The sequence below is a fragment of the Bos mutus genome, chromosome 1 (assembly GCF_027580195.1).
Source record: "Bos mutus isolate GX-2022 chromosome 1, NWIPB_WYAK_1.1, whole genome shotgun sequence".
Lineage (NCBI taxonomy): Eukaryota > Metazoa > Chordata > Mammalia > Artiodactyla > Bovidae > Bos > Bos mutus.
This window is the reverse complement of record NC_091617.1, coordinates 81,006,820-81,024,488: the sequence shown is the minus strand read 5'-3', so window position 1 is coordinate 81,024,488 and position 17,669 is coordinate 81,006,820. Positions and strand designations below refer to the sequence as shown.

General features: G+C 39.9%; 1 protein-coding gene across 2 annotated transcripts in view; it reads right to left on the bottom strand.

Moving 5' to 3' along the window:
* Positions 1 to 3,341: 3,341 nt before the first annotated feature.
* EHHADH (enoyl-CoA hydratase and 3-hydroxyacyl CoA dehydrogenase) overlaps positions 3,342 to 17,669 on the bottom strand; it is a 54,479-nt gene continuing 40,151 nt past the window's right edge. For both annotated transcript variants that reach the window (XM_005903384.3, XM_070372154.1), the window contains 2 exons: positions 15,570 to 15,911; positions 3,342 to 6,287 (listed from right to left, as the gene is read on the bottom strand). In XM_005903384.3, coding sequence (XP_005903446.2) covers positions 5,026 to 6,287; positions 15,570 to 15,911 — 1,604 coding nt within the window. In that variant the 3' untranslated portion in view covers positions 3,342 to 5,025. The remainder of the gene's footprint in view (positions 6,288 to 15,569; positions 15,912 to 17,669) is intronic.

Sequence of the window (17,669 nt, the reverse complement as noted above, 5' to 3'; positions counted from 1 at the left end):
ATGTCTCCAGTATCGGCAGGTGGGTTCTTTACCACTAGTGACAAGTGGGCCCTCCATATACTCGATTCCTCAGCTATGGCTCCTCTGTGTCAGCAGATTCAATCAGCCACAGATGGTGTAGTACTGAAATGTTTACCACTGGAAAAAAATCCAAGTTTAACTGGACCTGCACAGTTCAAATTCGTGTTGTTCAAGGGTCATCTTTTTCTTAGTTTGGTCCATTGGAGACTTTCTAAGTGGAGACAATCTAAATAGAAACTTTCCCTCCCTCTACTTTCGTCTCCTAACTTTTAGAAAGATACTTAAAGCAATAAACAGAAGAAACTGCTTTTGGCTTGAAACCTCTACACAGCGTGCCCCGGAAATAATACTGGGTGTTGTACAGCTTTGTGAAGTATGTTCTCAGTAGACATCTACTTTATACATAGTGTCAATAGTGTATGTGATTAAAGTTGTTTTTAAACATAGTCCAGAGAACTTGATTTGGATTAATCTCATCAATGGCTACCAAGAGAGTTCAGCTAATCTAATGAGTCTGCAATATTTCTGACTTTTTCAGTGTCTGTTTTAAACACAAGTGTAAAACTCTAGAAATTTCAGGTTCCAAAGTGGCAGAGGAACCAGAGGTCAAATTACCAACAGTTGTTGCATCATGGAGAAAGCCAGGGAATTCCAGAAAAACATCTATTTCTGCTTCATTGACAATGCTAAAGCCTTTGCAAGGAGATCCAACTAGTCCATCCTAAAGCAGATCAGTCCTGGGTGTTCATTGGAAGGACTGATGTTGAAGCTAAAACTCCAATAGTTTGGCCACCTCATGCGACGAGCTGACTGAGCTGACTCATTTGAAAAGACCCTCATGCTGGGAAAGATTGAGGGCAGGAGGAGAAGGGGACGACAGAGGATGAGATGGTTGGATGGCATCATTGACTTGATGCACATGAGTTTGGGTGGACTCCGGGAGTTGGTGATGGACAGGGAGGCCTGGCGTGCTGCGGTTCATGAGGTCGCAAAGAGTTGGACATGACTGAGCGACTGAACTGAACTGAACTGAAAGCCTTTGACTCTGTGGATCACAACTGTGTGGAAAATTCTTAAAGAGCTGGGAATACCAGACCATCTTACCTGCTTCCTGAGAAGCTTGTATGCAGGTCATGAAGGAGGTTAGAACAAGCCATGGAACAACTGACTGGTTCAAAATTGAGAAAGGAGTACATCAGGCTATATGTTGTCACCCTGCAGAGTACATCATGTGAAACGAGTGCATCATGTGAAATGCCAGACTGGATGAAGCACAAGCTGGAACCAACAATGCCAGGAGAAATATCAATTACCTCAAACATGCAGATGATACCACCCTTATGGCAAAAAGCAAAGAGGAACTAAAGAGCCTCTTGATGAGGGTGAAAGAGGAGAGTGAAAAGCCTGGCTTAAAATTCAACATTCAAAATACTAAGATCATGGCATCTGGTCCTATCACTTCATTGCAAATAGATGGGGAAACAGTGGAAACAGTGACTGGTTTTATTTCCTTGGCTCTAAAATCACTATGGACTGTGACTGCAGCCATGAAATTAAAAGACACTTGCTCTTGGAAGAAAAACTATGACAATCCTAGATAGCGTATTAAAAAGCAGAGACATCACTTTGCCAGCAAAGGTCTGTATAGTCAAAACTACGGTTTTTCCAGTAGTCATGTACAGATGTGAGAGCTGGACCATAAAGAAGGCTCAGAACAAAGAATTGATGCTTTTGAACTGTGGCACTAGAGAAGACTCTCGAGAGTCCCTTGGACTGCAAGGAGATCAAACCAGTCAATCCTAAAAGAATCAACCCTGAATATTCATTGGAAGGACTGTTGCTGAAGCTCCAATACTTCAGCCACCTGATGCAAAGAGCCAACTCATTGGAAAAGACCCTGATGCTGGGAAAGATCGAGGGCAGGAGAAGAAGGGGGTGGCAGAGAATGAGATGGTTGGATGGCATCACCAACTCAATGGACGTGAACTTGAGCAAACTCACCAGGGGATGGTGGAGGACAGAGAAGCCTGGTGTATTACAGGCCATAGGGTCGCAAAGAGTTGCAAAGAGACTGAACAACAGTGCTGTGGAGTATGATTTGCAGGCACATTTCTGTAACATCATTAATCAAGGGAGTTAGGACCTCTCACTCTTTCTTGCAAGCACACCTATTTCTGTGGGAAATGAATAAGCAGATAGCAATTGCAGCTGCACAGTGGCTTTTCTGATTTAAGGAACATCATTAGTCTCATCTTCAAAGCTGGAGTATTATGGCAAAGCTTCAAGGGTGCTTGTAATATGTAGTTCTTGTCAGAGTCAATTACTATTAGAACACATTTTTAAAATGTCATTCAGAAGGTGATTTTTTTTGAAAGATAGTTAAAATTTTTTTAATAACAACAAAATAAGCCTTTAAGCAAGTGCATTTTCAATAACTGGATAGTATATCCTGGAAAGGTTTCTTCATATTAACCACTGCTGTTTGCAGAACCCAAAAGCTTGAATCAGTTTTGCCTCTTTTGATACAAAATAAGGATAAATGAACTCATATTTCTTCTTCCCATGATACATATAAAATGTTGGTCCTTAATATTTATTGAGTCAGACACTTCAGAGAATATGATATAAGATAAGATATGGTACCTTTTCTAAGAAATGCAGTCAGATACATACACACAAATATTAGCACAAAGTTTCAGGGATTATGGACTCATAAAAATCTATTTATAGACACTCTAGTGTCAAAACCCCGATCTAGAGGAGAATGTAGGAGGAAAATAAGTTTTAAGAACTCAAAAAAAAAAAAAAAAGCTCAAGATTGAAATCTATGCAAGGTCTAAAGAAGAAAAAGTTATGTGTTTATTAATTTGAAACAAATTTACATTAACTTGAAACTAAGTTACTTTGCAGAGTTACTATTTTCAGGAATTTTTTCTATTTATCTCTTTAATTATATAAACTCCAACAATATATATCTCAAAAATTATTCTAAATTGAACTACAATTCAAAGCACCTTCTAAAAGTTTTTTTTATTTGTTTTTGGTTTACTTTTTACAATGAAAACTTGTACTATATTCATTCAAGATTTCTCTGTTAGAACTTTTGGTAATTTTGTTTGGGTTCATTGGCGAAAATATTGTAAAAACCAACTCATTCACATCACCCTGAAGGACAATAACCTAAGCCTATTTGTTTCCTTATATGACAAGGGATTGCTGGATTAATGCCCCTCCAGATTCTTGATCTGCCAAGTGCTGTGCAAGATGTTCACGGGTGCACAGAGTGTCTGTTGAATGAAGGGTCCACAAGACTTCCTAAGTAAGTAAACAAGTTGCTTACTTGTTTATTATCTTGATTAAGATATAATTCACATGCAATACAGTTCACACATTTAGGGTATACAACTCAATGGTTTTAAGTAGATTTACAGAGTTATGCAACCATCAAAACAATAATTTCAGAACATTTTCATTAACCCAGAAAGAAACTCTGTACCCATCAGCAGCCACACCCTGTTCCCTATCCCCAATCATTCAGCCTTTGGCAAACTGTAATCTGCTTTCTATCTCAATAGATTTGCCTATTTTTTCACTTAGCATAATATTTTCAAGATTCATCACGCTGTAGCATGTATTAGCACTTCTCTTCTTTTTATGACTAAATAATATCCTACTGTATGGCCAGTTTACATTTTATTTATGCATTCATCAGTTGATGGACACTTGGATTGTTTCCAATTAGGGGCTGTTATGAATAGTTCTGCTCTAAACATTTGTGTACAAGTTATTGTGTTGACTAGTCCCTCAACTTTTAACCAAACAAGGCAAAAAGTAAAAAGAGAAGAATTCTTATAACAAAATTACACAAAATTTGTTTTTCAATAATTTTAGACTTGTCAGGATTCAACCATTTCATACTCAACATCACAAAGGCTTCCCATGACCAGGAAACTGGTATTATTACTTTATCACAGAATTAGAGGAGGTTAGATCCCTGAGATTCCCACCTTACACTGTTAACAATTTGTTGTTGTTGTTCAGTCACTCAGTTGTGTCCTATTCTGCGACCTCAAGGACTGCAGCACTCCAAGCTTCCCTGTCCTTCACAGTCTCCCAGACTTTACTTTCCATTATTGCTGCTTGAATAGAAGAGTAAATAAAGACATCTAGTGGTCTTGAGGAAATCATCATCAGACATTACTGAGCCTCTTGCAAGCAGCAAGGACAACTGTACATATGGGCCTTGGACAGAAATGCTAATATTGAGTGTGACTTTCTAAGCTCCTTTCACTCCCCATTCCGGTCTGAAGTATGTGGTTTCCTCACTAACTCCCAACTGTGTTTTGCCTGAATTTCAACACCCTTCTGCCACTGAAACTTTGCCCCTGGCCTCCCCCTGGGCAGCTTTCCAAGCTCACACATAGAGACCCCTACTGCGGACCCTACCCTGCCAACCATCTCCGCTCTACCTCTGAGACTCTGAACTGAAGGCTTTATCACAGGCTTCCTTGCCCCTCCAGGTTTTAGGCCTGTTAAGTGTTGTGCAAGATGCTTAGGGATGAATAATGAGGGTCTGTTGAATGAAGGGTCCATAAGATTTCCTATCACTGCCACGTGTGTGAGGATGAAAGACTCAACATGAATTTATGCATTTATCAATTAATAATTGATGACATATTTCTCACATGATCAAGGAACTGGGAACCTCAACTTATTCCTAAGCCTCTCTCCTTAGCTATTACAATGTTAACACAAGTTTATTCACTGCAACTGAAATCATTTATCTGATACAGACAGATCCCTGGCATAAGAAGCACATTCCTGAAGATTTGACCCATTAGAATCATCAGACAGAAGATCCAAAGAGGGGTTTTAGCCAACTGATTATTCCTTTCATTTTGTATTTCAGAGCACTCTTACTTTGGATCTCTTTGGATTAGTTTCTATGAATTTCAGTGAGTGTTACCTGATGCCAGCAGGTAAGGCAAAACCTGAAAGGCTGAATCACAGTTTACTGCTGGGGGGTCCTGCCAAGCTTTGCCACTCTTCCAGAGGAAGGTTTCCCTGGGAAGCCAGTTTTTTAAGATAGTCACAAGGCTCTAGTTGGGGAATATCAGGATTCTGCCTGTGGTATTTCTGCAACTTCTCTAGCACTGTGGGCAACCCAACTGTGGAAGCATAGAACATGGGCCCACCCCTGTGCCTTGGCCATCCATACCCGTGTAAATAGATAACATCAATGTGCTCTGGGATAGCCGCCATCCCTTCTCCCAAGATGCGAAATGCCTCATTGATGAGTGAATATAGGCAGCGCTCGAGGATCTCATCCCGGCTGATGATACGTGGTTTGATGTGATACGTTTCCCTGTACTGTGTCAGAAATTGGGAAAGCCAGGGATCAGGTTTGTGAATCCTCCCCAGGGGTTTATCATAAAGGTACCAACCCTTACCTGTCTTCTGACCAAACCGTCCTGACTCACACAGCATATCAGGAATTGGGCAATATCTCCGGCCGCCTCGCTTCCGGGCAGAACTTCCTGGAGGCAATGTAGGTCCAGTAAGACCTTGCCGTTTGCGGGATTTCCAACCTATATCCAACCCAGCAAGATCAGACACTCTAAAAGGTCCCATTTTGAAACCAAACTCTTCCAGCACCTCATCTATCTCCTCTGGTTTACTGCCTTCTTCTAATAAGAAGTATGTCTGATCATAATAAGACCTCAGCATTCGATTCCCAACAAATCCAAAACAATTGCCTACAACTACTCCAATCTTCTTAATCTTTTTTGATAAATTCATAACCGTGGCAATGGTGGTGGGGGAAGAGAATCGGCTGGGAATAACCTCTAACAACTTCATGACATGAGCTGGTGAGAAGAAGTGGGTGCCAATGACCAAGTGAGGACGGTCACTGGAAGAAGCAATCTCATCAATGTCCAGGGCTGAAGTGTTGGTGCATAAAAGTGCTTCTGGCTTGCACACAGCTGATAGTTCAGCAAAGACATGCTTCTTCAGGTTCATGTCCTCATAAACTGCTTCAACGACTAAATCTACACCACTGAGCTCTTTCATAGATGTAGTTAACCTGGGTTTTGGTCCTGACCAAGGGCGCCCACTCTGCTGCATTTTGGATGCTTCTTTTTCCAAGATGGAGGTTATTATCTTGCTTGCAGTCTCTAGCTGCTTCTTGTCTGATTCTACGGCAATCACAGGGATCTGGGCCTTTGCAAAAGAAATGACAATGCCTCGGCCCATTGTTCCTAAGCCTGCAGATAAGAGTGAAAGAGAAGAAGAATGAGTCAATGGTATTGGAAAATGGGAAATTATTCAGTGAATGGAAGGTTTCTGTGGAAACGTGCATTCAGGGATAGCAATTCAAGGACTACAGGTGGATTGAATATTAGTTAATGTTAGGAACTGTATTAAGTGCTCCAGGGGATAAAACAATAAAAAGGATTCACACACACACACTATTCGAAATAGTAAACAAGTTCAGCAAGATTGTAGGGTGCAAGATCAATATATAAAAATCAATTGTATTTCTATAATAAACAATCTAAGTATGAAATTAAGAAAACAATTCCACTTTTAATAGCATTAAAAAGAATAAAATACTTCAGAATAAATTTGAGGAAGAACTTTAAGACTTGCACATGAGAAACCAAAGAACATTACTGAAAGAAATGAAAGAAAACCTAAATAAATTGAAAGATCCATGTTCGTGGATCAGAAGACAATATTGTTAAGATGGCAATACTACCCAAGTAAATCTGCAGATTCAGTGCAATAACTATCAAAAGTCCAACTGGTATTGTGCAGAAATTAACAAGCTGATTCTAAAACTCATATAGAAATACAAGAAATGCAGAATAGCCAAAACAGTATAGAAAAAGAAAGAACAAAGTTTTAAGATTCATTCTTCCCAATTTCAAAACTTTTGACAAATCTACAGTATTCAAGACAGTGTGATAGTGGCATAAAGGACAGACACATAGATCAACGAGATAGAACTGAGTCTGGAAATAAATTCACACACGTATGGAAAATCAATTTTTAACAAGGGTGCCAATATAATCCAATGGGAAAAGAATAGACTTTTTCAACAAACGGTGCTGGGACAACTGGATATTCACACATAAAAGAACGATGTTGAACTTCTACTTCACACCATACATAAAAATTAACTTAAAATGATCAAACACCAAAGCAAGAGCTAAAACTATAAAACTCTTATGAGGAAATCTTCATGACCTTGGATTAGGCAATGATTTCTTAGAAATGACATCAATAACACAAGCAGTCAAAGGGAAAAAAATGGATAAATTGAACATCGTTAAAATTAAAAACTTCTGTGTTTCAAAGGACACAAAAAAGAAAGTGAAAAAAAACCCACAGGATGGGAAAAAAATGTCTTCAAATCATATATCAGACAAGGTACTTGTATCAGAATATATAAAGAACTTGAACTCAACAGTAAAAAGACAACTGAATTTAAAATTAGGCAAAGGATCTAATAAACATTTCTCCAAAGAAGATATACAAATGGCCAATAAGCATATACAGAGATGCCTAACACCACCAGTCATTTTGGAAATATAGACAAAAATTCCAGTGAACTACCACTTCATACCCACTAGGATAGCCATAATTAAAAAGACAGATAATAACAAGTTCTGGTGAGAATATGGAGAAATTGATTCACTATGGCAAATTGTAAAATGGTACTGTTGCTGTAGAAGACAAGTTGGAGGTTCCTCAAAATGTTTAACATGGAGTTACCATATGAGTAGGTAAGTAGGTGGTTATATACATAATTCAAGAGAAATGGAGACATACGTCCACACAAAACTTATAGACAAATGTTCATAGTAGCATTATTCAAAATAGCCAGAAAAAAGAAATAAGCCAGGGACTCCCCTGGTGGTCCAGTGACTAAGACTCCATGCTCCCAGTGCAGGGGGCCTGGGTTTGAACCCTTCTCAGATCCCACATGCTGCAATTAAGAGTTCACATCCTCACATACCTCAACAAAGTTAGAAGATCCTGCGTGCTGCAACTAAGACCAGGCGCAGCCAAATAAGTAACATTAAATTAAAAAGAAGAAGCAAGCCAAATGTCCATCAACACGAATAAACAAAAGGTAGCATCTCTTTCCGGGGAAGGCAATGGCACCCCACTCCAGTACTCTTGCCTGGAAAATCCCATGGATGGAGGAGCCTGGTAGGCTGCAGTCCATGGGGTCGCTAAGAGTCGGACACGACTGAGTGACTTCACTTTCACTTTTCACTTTCATGCATTGGAGAAGGAAATGGCAACTCACTCCAGTGTTCTTGCCTGGAGAATCCCAGGGACAGAGGAGCCTGGTGGGCTGCTGTCTATGGGGTCGCACAGAGTCGGACACGACTGAAGCGACTTAGCAGTAGCAGCATCTCTTTCTGGGGCTACTCAGGTGGTTTCAGTGGTAAAGAATCCACCTGCAAAGGCAGGAGACACAGGTTGGACCCCTAGGTCAGGAAGACGCCCATGGAGAAGGGCATGACAACCCACTGCAGTATTCTTGCCTGGAGAATCCCATGGACAGAGGAGCCTGGAGGGCTACAGTCCATAGGGTCCAAAAAAATTGCATACGACTGAGCATGCATGGACAATATATCTCTCCTTTGGAAAAATCACTCAGCTGTAAAAGTAAATGATACATCCGATAGTGTGGATGGGCCTTAAAAAACATTATGCTAAGTTAAAGTTGGACACAAAAAGTTACATGTTATATGATTCCATTTGTACGAAATGTTCACAATAGGGAAATCAATAGAGACAGAAAATTGATTAGTAGTTGCCAGGAGCTGGGAGGAAGGGCAATGAGGAATGACTGCTAATGGGTACAGGTTTTCTTTTTAGGGTGATGAAAAGGTTCTAAAATTGTTTGTGGCATACTTCCGTGGCAATCCAGTGGTTAAGACTGCACACTTCTGATGCAGGGGGCATGGGTTCAATCCCTGGTTGGGGAACTAAGATCCCACAGGCCATGGGGCACAGCCAAAAAACTAAAAAAAAAAATTTTTTTTAAGTCTAAAAAAGTAAAATAAAATTGTGGCAATGGTTGGACAACTTTACAAATATCTAAAAACAACTTAAGTGTGCTCCTTTTTTGGTGACATTGTTACTATGTATCTTAAAAACGTTTTATGATAAGATACATATACCATAAAACTTAACATCATAACCATTTTTATGTGTACAGTTCAGTGGCATTAAGCACATTCACAAAGCTGTGTAACCAGCACCATCTCGCACCATCTATCTCTAGAACTCTTCCCATCCTGTAACTGAAACTGTGCTCATTAAACCAGAACTCCCCATTTCTCTCCCTGGCAATCATCATTCTATACTCTATAATTGTGAGTACTCTAGATACCTCATATAAGTGGAATCAAATAGTATTTGTCCTTTTGTGACTAGCTCATTTCACTTAGCAGAGGAGCCTCAGGTTTATTCATGTAGTATGTGTCAGAATTCCCCACCTTTTAAGGCTGAATATTATCCCTTTGAATATATATATATATATATATATATATGTAGCACATTTTGTTTGTCCATTCATCTGTCAATGGACATTTGGGTTGCCATTATGCCACTATTGGGAATAATTCTGCTATGTACATGAGTGGACAAATATCTGTTTGAGTTCTTGCTTTCAGTTCTTTTGGATATGCCCAGAAGTGGAATTGTTGGATTGTATGATAATTTTATTTTTAATTTTTGAAGGAACTGCCATACTGTTTTTCATAGCAGCTGCACCATTTTATGTTGAATTGTACTCTTTAAATGGGTCAATTTCATCACATATGAGTTTCATTTCAAGAAAACTGTAATTCAAAATCGGTGTAGTACCAACCCTCAGGGCTTCCGTGATGGTTCAGATGTTAAAGAATCTGCCTGCAATGCAGGAGACCAGGGTTCAATCCCTGGGTTGGGAAGATCCCTTGGAGAAGGATATGGTCACCCATTCCAGTATTCTTGCCTAGAGAATTCCATGGACAGAGGAGCCTGGTGGCCTGCAGTCCATGGGGTCGCAAAGAGTTGGACACAACTGAGCGACTAACACTAACACAACCCTCAAGGATCTTATAACCTAGCGATGGGAAGAAGAAAAGTTCACAAGTATTCACCATGTTAGGTAAGGTAAATGATGATAGAAGTTCTTTGGTGCTTCAAAGGAAAGATATTATTTTTGGTTAGATGAGTCAAGAAAAGCTTCAAGATAAAGAAGAAATATTTGAAGAAATATTTAAAGAAAGGTCATACTGAAACAGTATGAAATGATGAACCACCTGGCTGGGGAAGGGAAAAGGAAAGTGAGAAATATTTTAAAGAAAGGCAAGAAGAATGGAAAATATAGAAAAATTATTTGATGGCAAATATGTTGCCGTTTCTTCCCCACACCATTTCATTTTCTTCTTGGGCATATAGGAGGCTGTACTTTCTAGACCTCTTATATCCCAGTAGGGCCTGTAACTAATTCTGGTCTAGGAAATGGGGGAAGGGTGGTGTGGGAGCACAACTGGCCCCTAAAATCTCCTACAAGATCCTTCATCACCACCTGGGTACAGAAGATGCAGAGATCAACTCTGAGGACTCGGAGGAGACCCTAGAGCAGGTGTTGGCCTGCAGGTCACATCCAGCCCACTGCCTGCTTTTGTACTGCCTGTGAGCTAAGAATGGTTTTACGTTTTAAATAGTCGAAAATTAAAGAGTAAGAATATTTTGTGACACCTGAAAATGATATCAAATTCAAATTTCAGTGTCCATAAATAAAGTGTTACTGGAATCAATCACAGTGATTTGTTTTTATATGGTCTGTGGCTATACTCGTCCTCAACAGCAGAGTTAAGTAGTTGCAGTAGAGAACGTAAGGCCCCCAAAGCCTAAAACATTTACTGTTTAGCATTTTACAGAAAAAGTTTGCTGACCCTTGTCCAGGAGAATGGTAGAGCCACTAGTTGGAAAGAACCTTGTTTTAGAATTATCTTGAGAGTGAGGAGGAAATACATCTTTATCATGTTAAGCTGTTGAGACTGTTATCTGTTACAGCAGCAGCTTATCTGTTACCTGACCAACCTGCTGTGGATGAAACAGTTCAGTGAAAGCTATGTACATATTACTCTTCTGCACTTCACATTGACTAGCTTTAGGTCTTTTTAAAAAAATTGAATATAGCTGATTTACAATATTATATTAGTGTTAGGTATATAACATAGTGTTTCAGATTTTTATAGATTATATTCCATTTAAAGTTATTATAAAATATTGGTTATATTCTCTGTGCTGTACAGTATATCCTTGTAACTTATTTATTACATGTATAATAATTTATACCTCTTAATCCCTTGTGAGGATTGGTTTTGAATATATTATGTTATCAATCATTAGAAATTATTGATTTAGTTCCTCTGGAATATATTTAATTTTTAAATCATATTAAATTATTTAATACATATTTTGAATTATTTAAAACAGTTTTGCAAATTTACTAAACATCTGTGTTTCACTCAGTAACAATAAGGCTGGATAGCTCTCACTGCTGAAGTAGCTTGTATCCTAAACTTCAGCCTGAGTGAACAGGAGGTAGAGGTGGGGGTTCAAAACCCTGGCCCCCTGGCTTTCAGTCCCAAACTTCATATAAAATTCCTACCAATCCTGGTGGGCTGTCATCTATGGGGTCACACAGAGTCGGACACAATTGCAGCGACTTAGCAGCAGCAGAGAGTACAATCTCACAGGAACAATAAGGACTCATGAGAAGTTTATGTGAAAGTGCTTTGTAAAGTACAACGTGATACAGATGATGGAACTGAACACAGCAGAGAAGGAAAGCCACTTGTGAGTGCAGAGCACAGCTCCTTGCACTTACCTCGAAGAGCAGGGCTGCTGAAGGACCTTCGGGGCTCCAAGCAACTCATAGTCCTAACCACAGAGTGGGCCAGACTAATGCTTTCTAGAAGTGTCTTAGCTATAATTTTACTCACTTCCTTGTAAGCACGAAAGCTTCCATGTTAAATTACCTTATACTATTAATAGTAAAGCTTAAAAAAAAAATAAAGCTTATTGAGTGTTCATAAGGAACACATTAGAAATGCATTAAAGCATTTTGCATGTATTAACTCTTAATCCTCACCACAACCCTATGAGTTAAGTCCTATCATTTAATCCACTTTACAAATGAGCAAACTGAAGATGTAAGTAACTTCCCTGAGGTCTGATACCTAGCAAGTAGGTGTGCTGGGGTCTCAACCCAAGTCATGTGAAGAGTCTGCATCCTTAACATACAGAATATATGGTTTCTCAAGTAGAAATAGAAGGATGGGAAGGATTTTTAAGAGCAGTCGGTTGAGTTATAGTCCTACGCACGCCTTCAGCATGTGACTTGGAGTCACTATACTCAGAGTCCTAGTTTCCAAATTCTTCAAATTGGGAATGTGATTGCTGGAAGCTCTGATCTCATGAGTTTTGGTGAAGATCAAATCAGACAAAGCATGTAACAGCTCTCTGTAGAAGTTGCGACTTCTACAAAGTAGATGGCTATAGGTACTAGCCTCATCACTCCTATTAGAGAACCTGGAAACAGAACTTGGACCTTTTTTATATATATATATACTTATTTATTTATGGCTATGCTGGGTTTTCATTGCTTTGTGTGGGCTTTTCTCTAGTTGCAGTGAGTGAGGGCTATTCTCTAGTTGCAGTGCACAGGCTTCTCACTGTGGTGGTTTCCCTTGCTGTGGAGCACAGGCTCTAGAGCATGGGCTCAGTAGTTGCAGATCCTAGAATCTAGAGCACAGGCTCAGTAGTTGTGGTGCAGGGGCTTAGCTGCTCCGTGGCGCATGGGATCTTCCCAGACCAGGGATCGAACCTACATTCCCTGCATTGGCAAGTGGATTCTTTACCACTGAACCACCAGGGAAGCCTGAACTTGGGCCCTTGAAATGCAGCTTTTAATCTGAAGCAGAATTATCCTTGCTGCTCTTCTGATTAATAAACAATGTCTTGTTGGGGGGAAAAAAAGAAGTATCAGCTATTATTTTAGATCTTCAGTTCTATAAACTGATATTTTTTTCATTTAATCACTAAAAATATACATGAAACCAGTAACTGTTTCCTTCCAAAAGTTCTTCACTAACTTCTCACAACCTTGTGGTCTCAAAGTTCTCAAGAAAGTAGGGCTGAAAGACCAAGATTTTCACTGTTGGTAATTATGTTTTCATAGGTCAATACTGTATGTATATTGAATTTAGTTTCCTAAATTTTCCTCACTAAATACACACAGACAGGGACCAGGAGTTCTGTTCCTGGACCAAGTCACCGCTTTTAACTACCCTGGAATTAAATCTCATCAAGAACCCCTCCCACTCAGTGAAGTAAATAAAGGATAAGGGATGCTTTGACTGCTGGTTCTTCAGTGTCTAGTCAACAGCAGTCTTCTCCCCTTCTGACAGCCCTGAGAGCCCAGGCGAGGTGAAAGAAAGTGGACTTGCAGTGGTGCCAACCCAATCTGAGGGCACAGCTCACTGAAGTGCAAACCTGGGCTCATCACGGCTGGGGTTTTCCAGGGGGCCCAATGAAAGGACAGCGAGTCACAGCTTTTGAGGATGTTGGCAAGAGAGTAGCTGAAGTGATGATTGGAAATGAAAACTGAATAGAGAAGAAAGTAAAGATTAAAAGAGCTTATCAAGTAACGGATGCAGTTGGAATAACTGAGAAAGGGATGTGCAGAAACACAAGGTGTTAGTGAAAAAGTACGAGTTCACATTTCAGTGGTGGAGAAATGTTCAGGGTGAAGCCTGAAGTGTGGGTCACAGAAGTGAAGTGAGGCGAATGTCACTGGATCTGAGGAGGTGAAGGAACCCAGAAGCTGGATGGATTCTCCACACAGGGGATGAGGACAACAAGGACAGCAGTAGGATTTGGGCCAAAGTGGATAATCATGAGCCAGGTACTAAAATGAGGAGGGATAGAGCAGGCAGGGAGATGGCAGCAAAACAGAGGAAGAGTGTCCAGAAAGGGGTCACGGTCTGAGAGGGGAAGTGGGAAGTGACAGTACAGTCCAGGGAGTGTGGGAAGAAGCAACAGCATTCTTGAGAGGGCTGCAGGAGAAGCAAGTGCCCGGGGTAAGTCAGGTTTCAGGCAGGAGACAGAGTGAGAGCCACTGGTGAACCAGATGAGGCTGTGGGCGCATTCCAGAGGACATGGGGTACAGAGGGAGGCTGCGTCACCAAGACCAAGGTGGGCAGAGCAGAAAGCGGATAAACATGATGAAGCGGGAAATGACCAGCTCTCTCACTTTATTTTTATCCACATTGTCTTCTACGTAGTTTAAAAGCTTTTGCAAATATTTTTCAGAACAATGTGGTGTATACTTAAAAAAAAACTCGAACTTATAAACATTCCATGCCAGACACAAGCAGGAAGTCTTTTTAAAAAGCTCATGATAAGGAAACAGGGAAATTCTCAAATGATGGTGGACAAACACGATACTGATAAACTTAAGAGTTTTTACTATTATTCTGCATTAATTATTCTTGGCTTGAAGGAAAACAGGAAAGAAGAAACAGGTAAGTACATAAGTAGAAACAAATATTGGTGTTGCTGAAGGAATATAAAAAGGTACACTCAGTTCTTTACCATACTATTTATCAATCTCCTTAAAAAATCACAAGTGAACAGAGTCAGTGCTACAAGGAGCACAGTATGTTTGTATTGAAGACATACTACTTTATTCCCAATTTCACTAAGACAACTACAGACTAAGATGTAGAGAAGGCTCTTTCATTCCACACTGCACTGGTGCTAGAGAGCTTGGTGAAGATTAAGAACGTTGGTGCTTTTAGTAAACTTTGGACCTCCTCTCCCAGAAGACTGTATACAGGCTAATACATACAACACTCCACTATACTATTTCAGGGGATTTGGAATCCACCCAAGACCATTCTTGGGCCAAGACTAAGTGAAGTTTAGGATAGTGGCCCAAAGAAGCCATTCGGAGAGCTAGCTTCTGAGGAAAGAAGACATTTTGTTCGAGAAATTTTCAAGGGGAAAAAGTAAGGAAGCCCACGTTTCAGGTTCAGATGAATTTGGGGATAGTGGCTTTGAATCAGAAGTGAATGGATGCAAGGACCAGAAAGACACAGCCTTCATTCCCAATCCCTAGCTATAGGAGTGACAGGCCACACCTTGAAATGTGGTACTCATGATAATCTTGCTGGGAAACCCAGGGATGAGAGACATGTAAGAGGCAGAAATGAGTTTAAAAATGCCCAGAGTCCGGAATCACACAGATGTAGCGTTAGAGGACTTGGGTTTAAGTAGCTCACTGTTGAGAAGGCCTAGTGTTTCTAAGCCTCACATGCAAAGATAGTTCATGGGCTGGGGTAAAAATTAAGTTGACTAAAAAAGTGACATGTTCAGCAAAGAGCCCGGAACATGGTGGCCCAAAGCAAATGGTAGCACTTGACAAATGCCAATTTGGGGAGTGACATTGCTCATGTTCTTACCGAGAACGCCAACAGAGGAGATGGGCCGTCCCAACGCTGTTTTCCAGGAAGCTCCAGAGGGAGTGGACCACTTATTTGCCATCCTCTCAGCAAAGAAAACATATTGCAGGGCCTTGGCCTGCCCTGAGGTATTAAGGTACAGGCCCAACTCCTTTTCCTTCTTGCTGCCCATGTCATATGGATATTGGACAGCAGCCTGGACTGCTTGGACACAGGCCTCTGGAGACAGCCACCCAGGGTACCGCTTCCGCACCTGCAGAAGGGCTTCACTGAAAATGGCATCCATGTTGGGCAAGCTCGGGACTGGCATGTTGCAGATTCTACGGGATTCTGGAGATTGATCTAAAAGAAATAAGAAAGAAAATTTGGAACTGTTATCTATATCAAAGGATTGTGCATATATAATAATAAATACTATTTAAGATATTTTTCCATTCAATGATTAATTAATGTGTTTCTTTTTAAAAATCTTTTTAATTGGAGGAAAATTGCTTTACAATGTTGTGTTGGTTTCTACCATACAATATCAAGAATCCGTCATAATTATACATACGTATATATAAATATATATATATCCCTCTTAGGCCTCCCTCCCCTCCCCTCTAAACTTCCCTCCTGGCCTCTATTCCCCTCAGCCATCACAGAGTGCCAGGCTGGGCTCCCTATGTCATATAGCAGCTTCCCGCTAGCTATTTCACACACGATCGTGTATGCACGTCAATGCTACTTTCTCAATTCATCCCGCCCATTCCTTCCGCTGTTGTGTCCACAAGTCCATTCACTATGTCTATGTCTCTATGCCCTCCTTGAAAATAGGTTCATCAGTACCATTTTTCTAGATTCCATACATATGCATTAACATATGGTATTTGTTTTTCTCTCTGACTTACTTCACTCCTTATAAAGGCTCTAGGTTCATCCACCTCACTACAACTGACTCAGTTGTCAAGATATTTAATGTAACACTAATAACAAAATCTCTGACATCTTTGCAACTTAGGCCCATAACACAGAATTTAATAGATTCAAAGCAATTTCAAGTTACCTAATTGAGGCATAAAAGTTACATCTTCCTTTTATTTCAAGGCCAAGATAACATTACGATGGATCAGTTATATTAATCTGCCAGTGAGCTTAAGGAAAATAGTTCTGAGTTAATAATATTTTAGGTTCAAAATCATTTTAACTCCATTCTTAACAGTAACAAAAACTTTAAAATCCCTAGAAAAGGAGACAGTATAATACTGGCACAAAGACGTACAAATCAGTGGAAAAAACTGAGTTAAGAAATAAACCCTTATAATCATCACCAAGTGATTTCCAACACGGGTACCAAAACAATTTAATGAGAGAAAGGAGAGTTTTTTTAAACAAATGAAGCTGAGGACAACTGAATATCCACATAAAACAAGTACACAGGTCCTTACCGAGCACCATATATACAAATTAACTCAAATATGGGCCATAAATCTAAACTGAAGAGTTAAAACTCTAAGACTTTCTTAAAAAAATAAGAAAAATCTTTATAACATTTGGTTAGGCAAAGTATTCTTGGCACAATTCACAAAAGAAAAAAATTCATTAAGTTAGACTTCATCAAAATTAAAGACTTTTGTACTTCAAAGAACATCATTAAGAAAATGAAATGATAAACTAGGAGAAAATACTTGCATGGTAGGCGAAATAACACCCTCCCCAAACATCTACTTCCTAATCCCCAGAACCTAAGAATATATTATCTTACATGGCAAAGAGACTCTACAGATATAATTAAGGTTAAAGACCTTGAGATGTGATGTTTACCCTGTATTATCCAGGTAGGCCCAATCTAATTTTATGAACCCTTAAAAGAGGAGAGCCTCTCTCAGCTGTAGTGAGAGAGGAAGAGTCAGAGAGATGCCACACAGAAAGTTCTGTTGATGACAATGTGGCTTTGAAGATGGAGGAAGGGGACCAAGAGCCACTCCTCTAGGCTAGGAATGGCCATTAGTTTACAACCAGCAAAAACATGGAGACCTTGGTCCTACAACACAAGTACTGAATTCTGCCCACAACTCAAGTGAGCAATAAACAGATCCTTCCCAAGAACTTTCAGAAAGA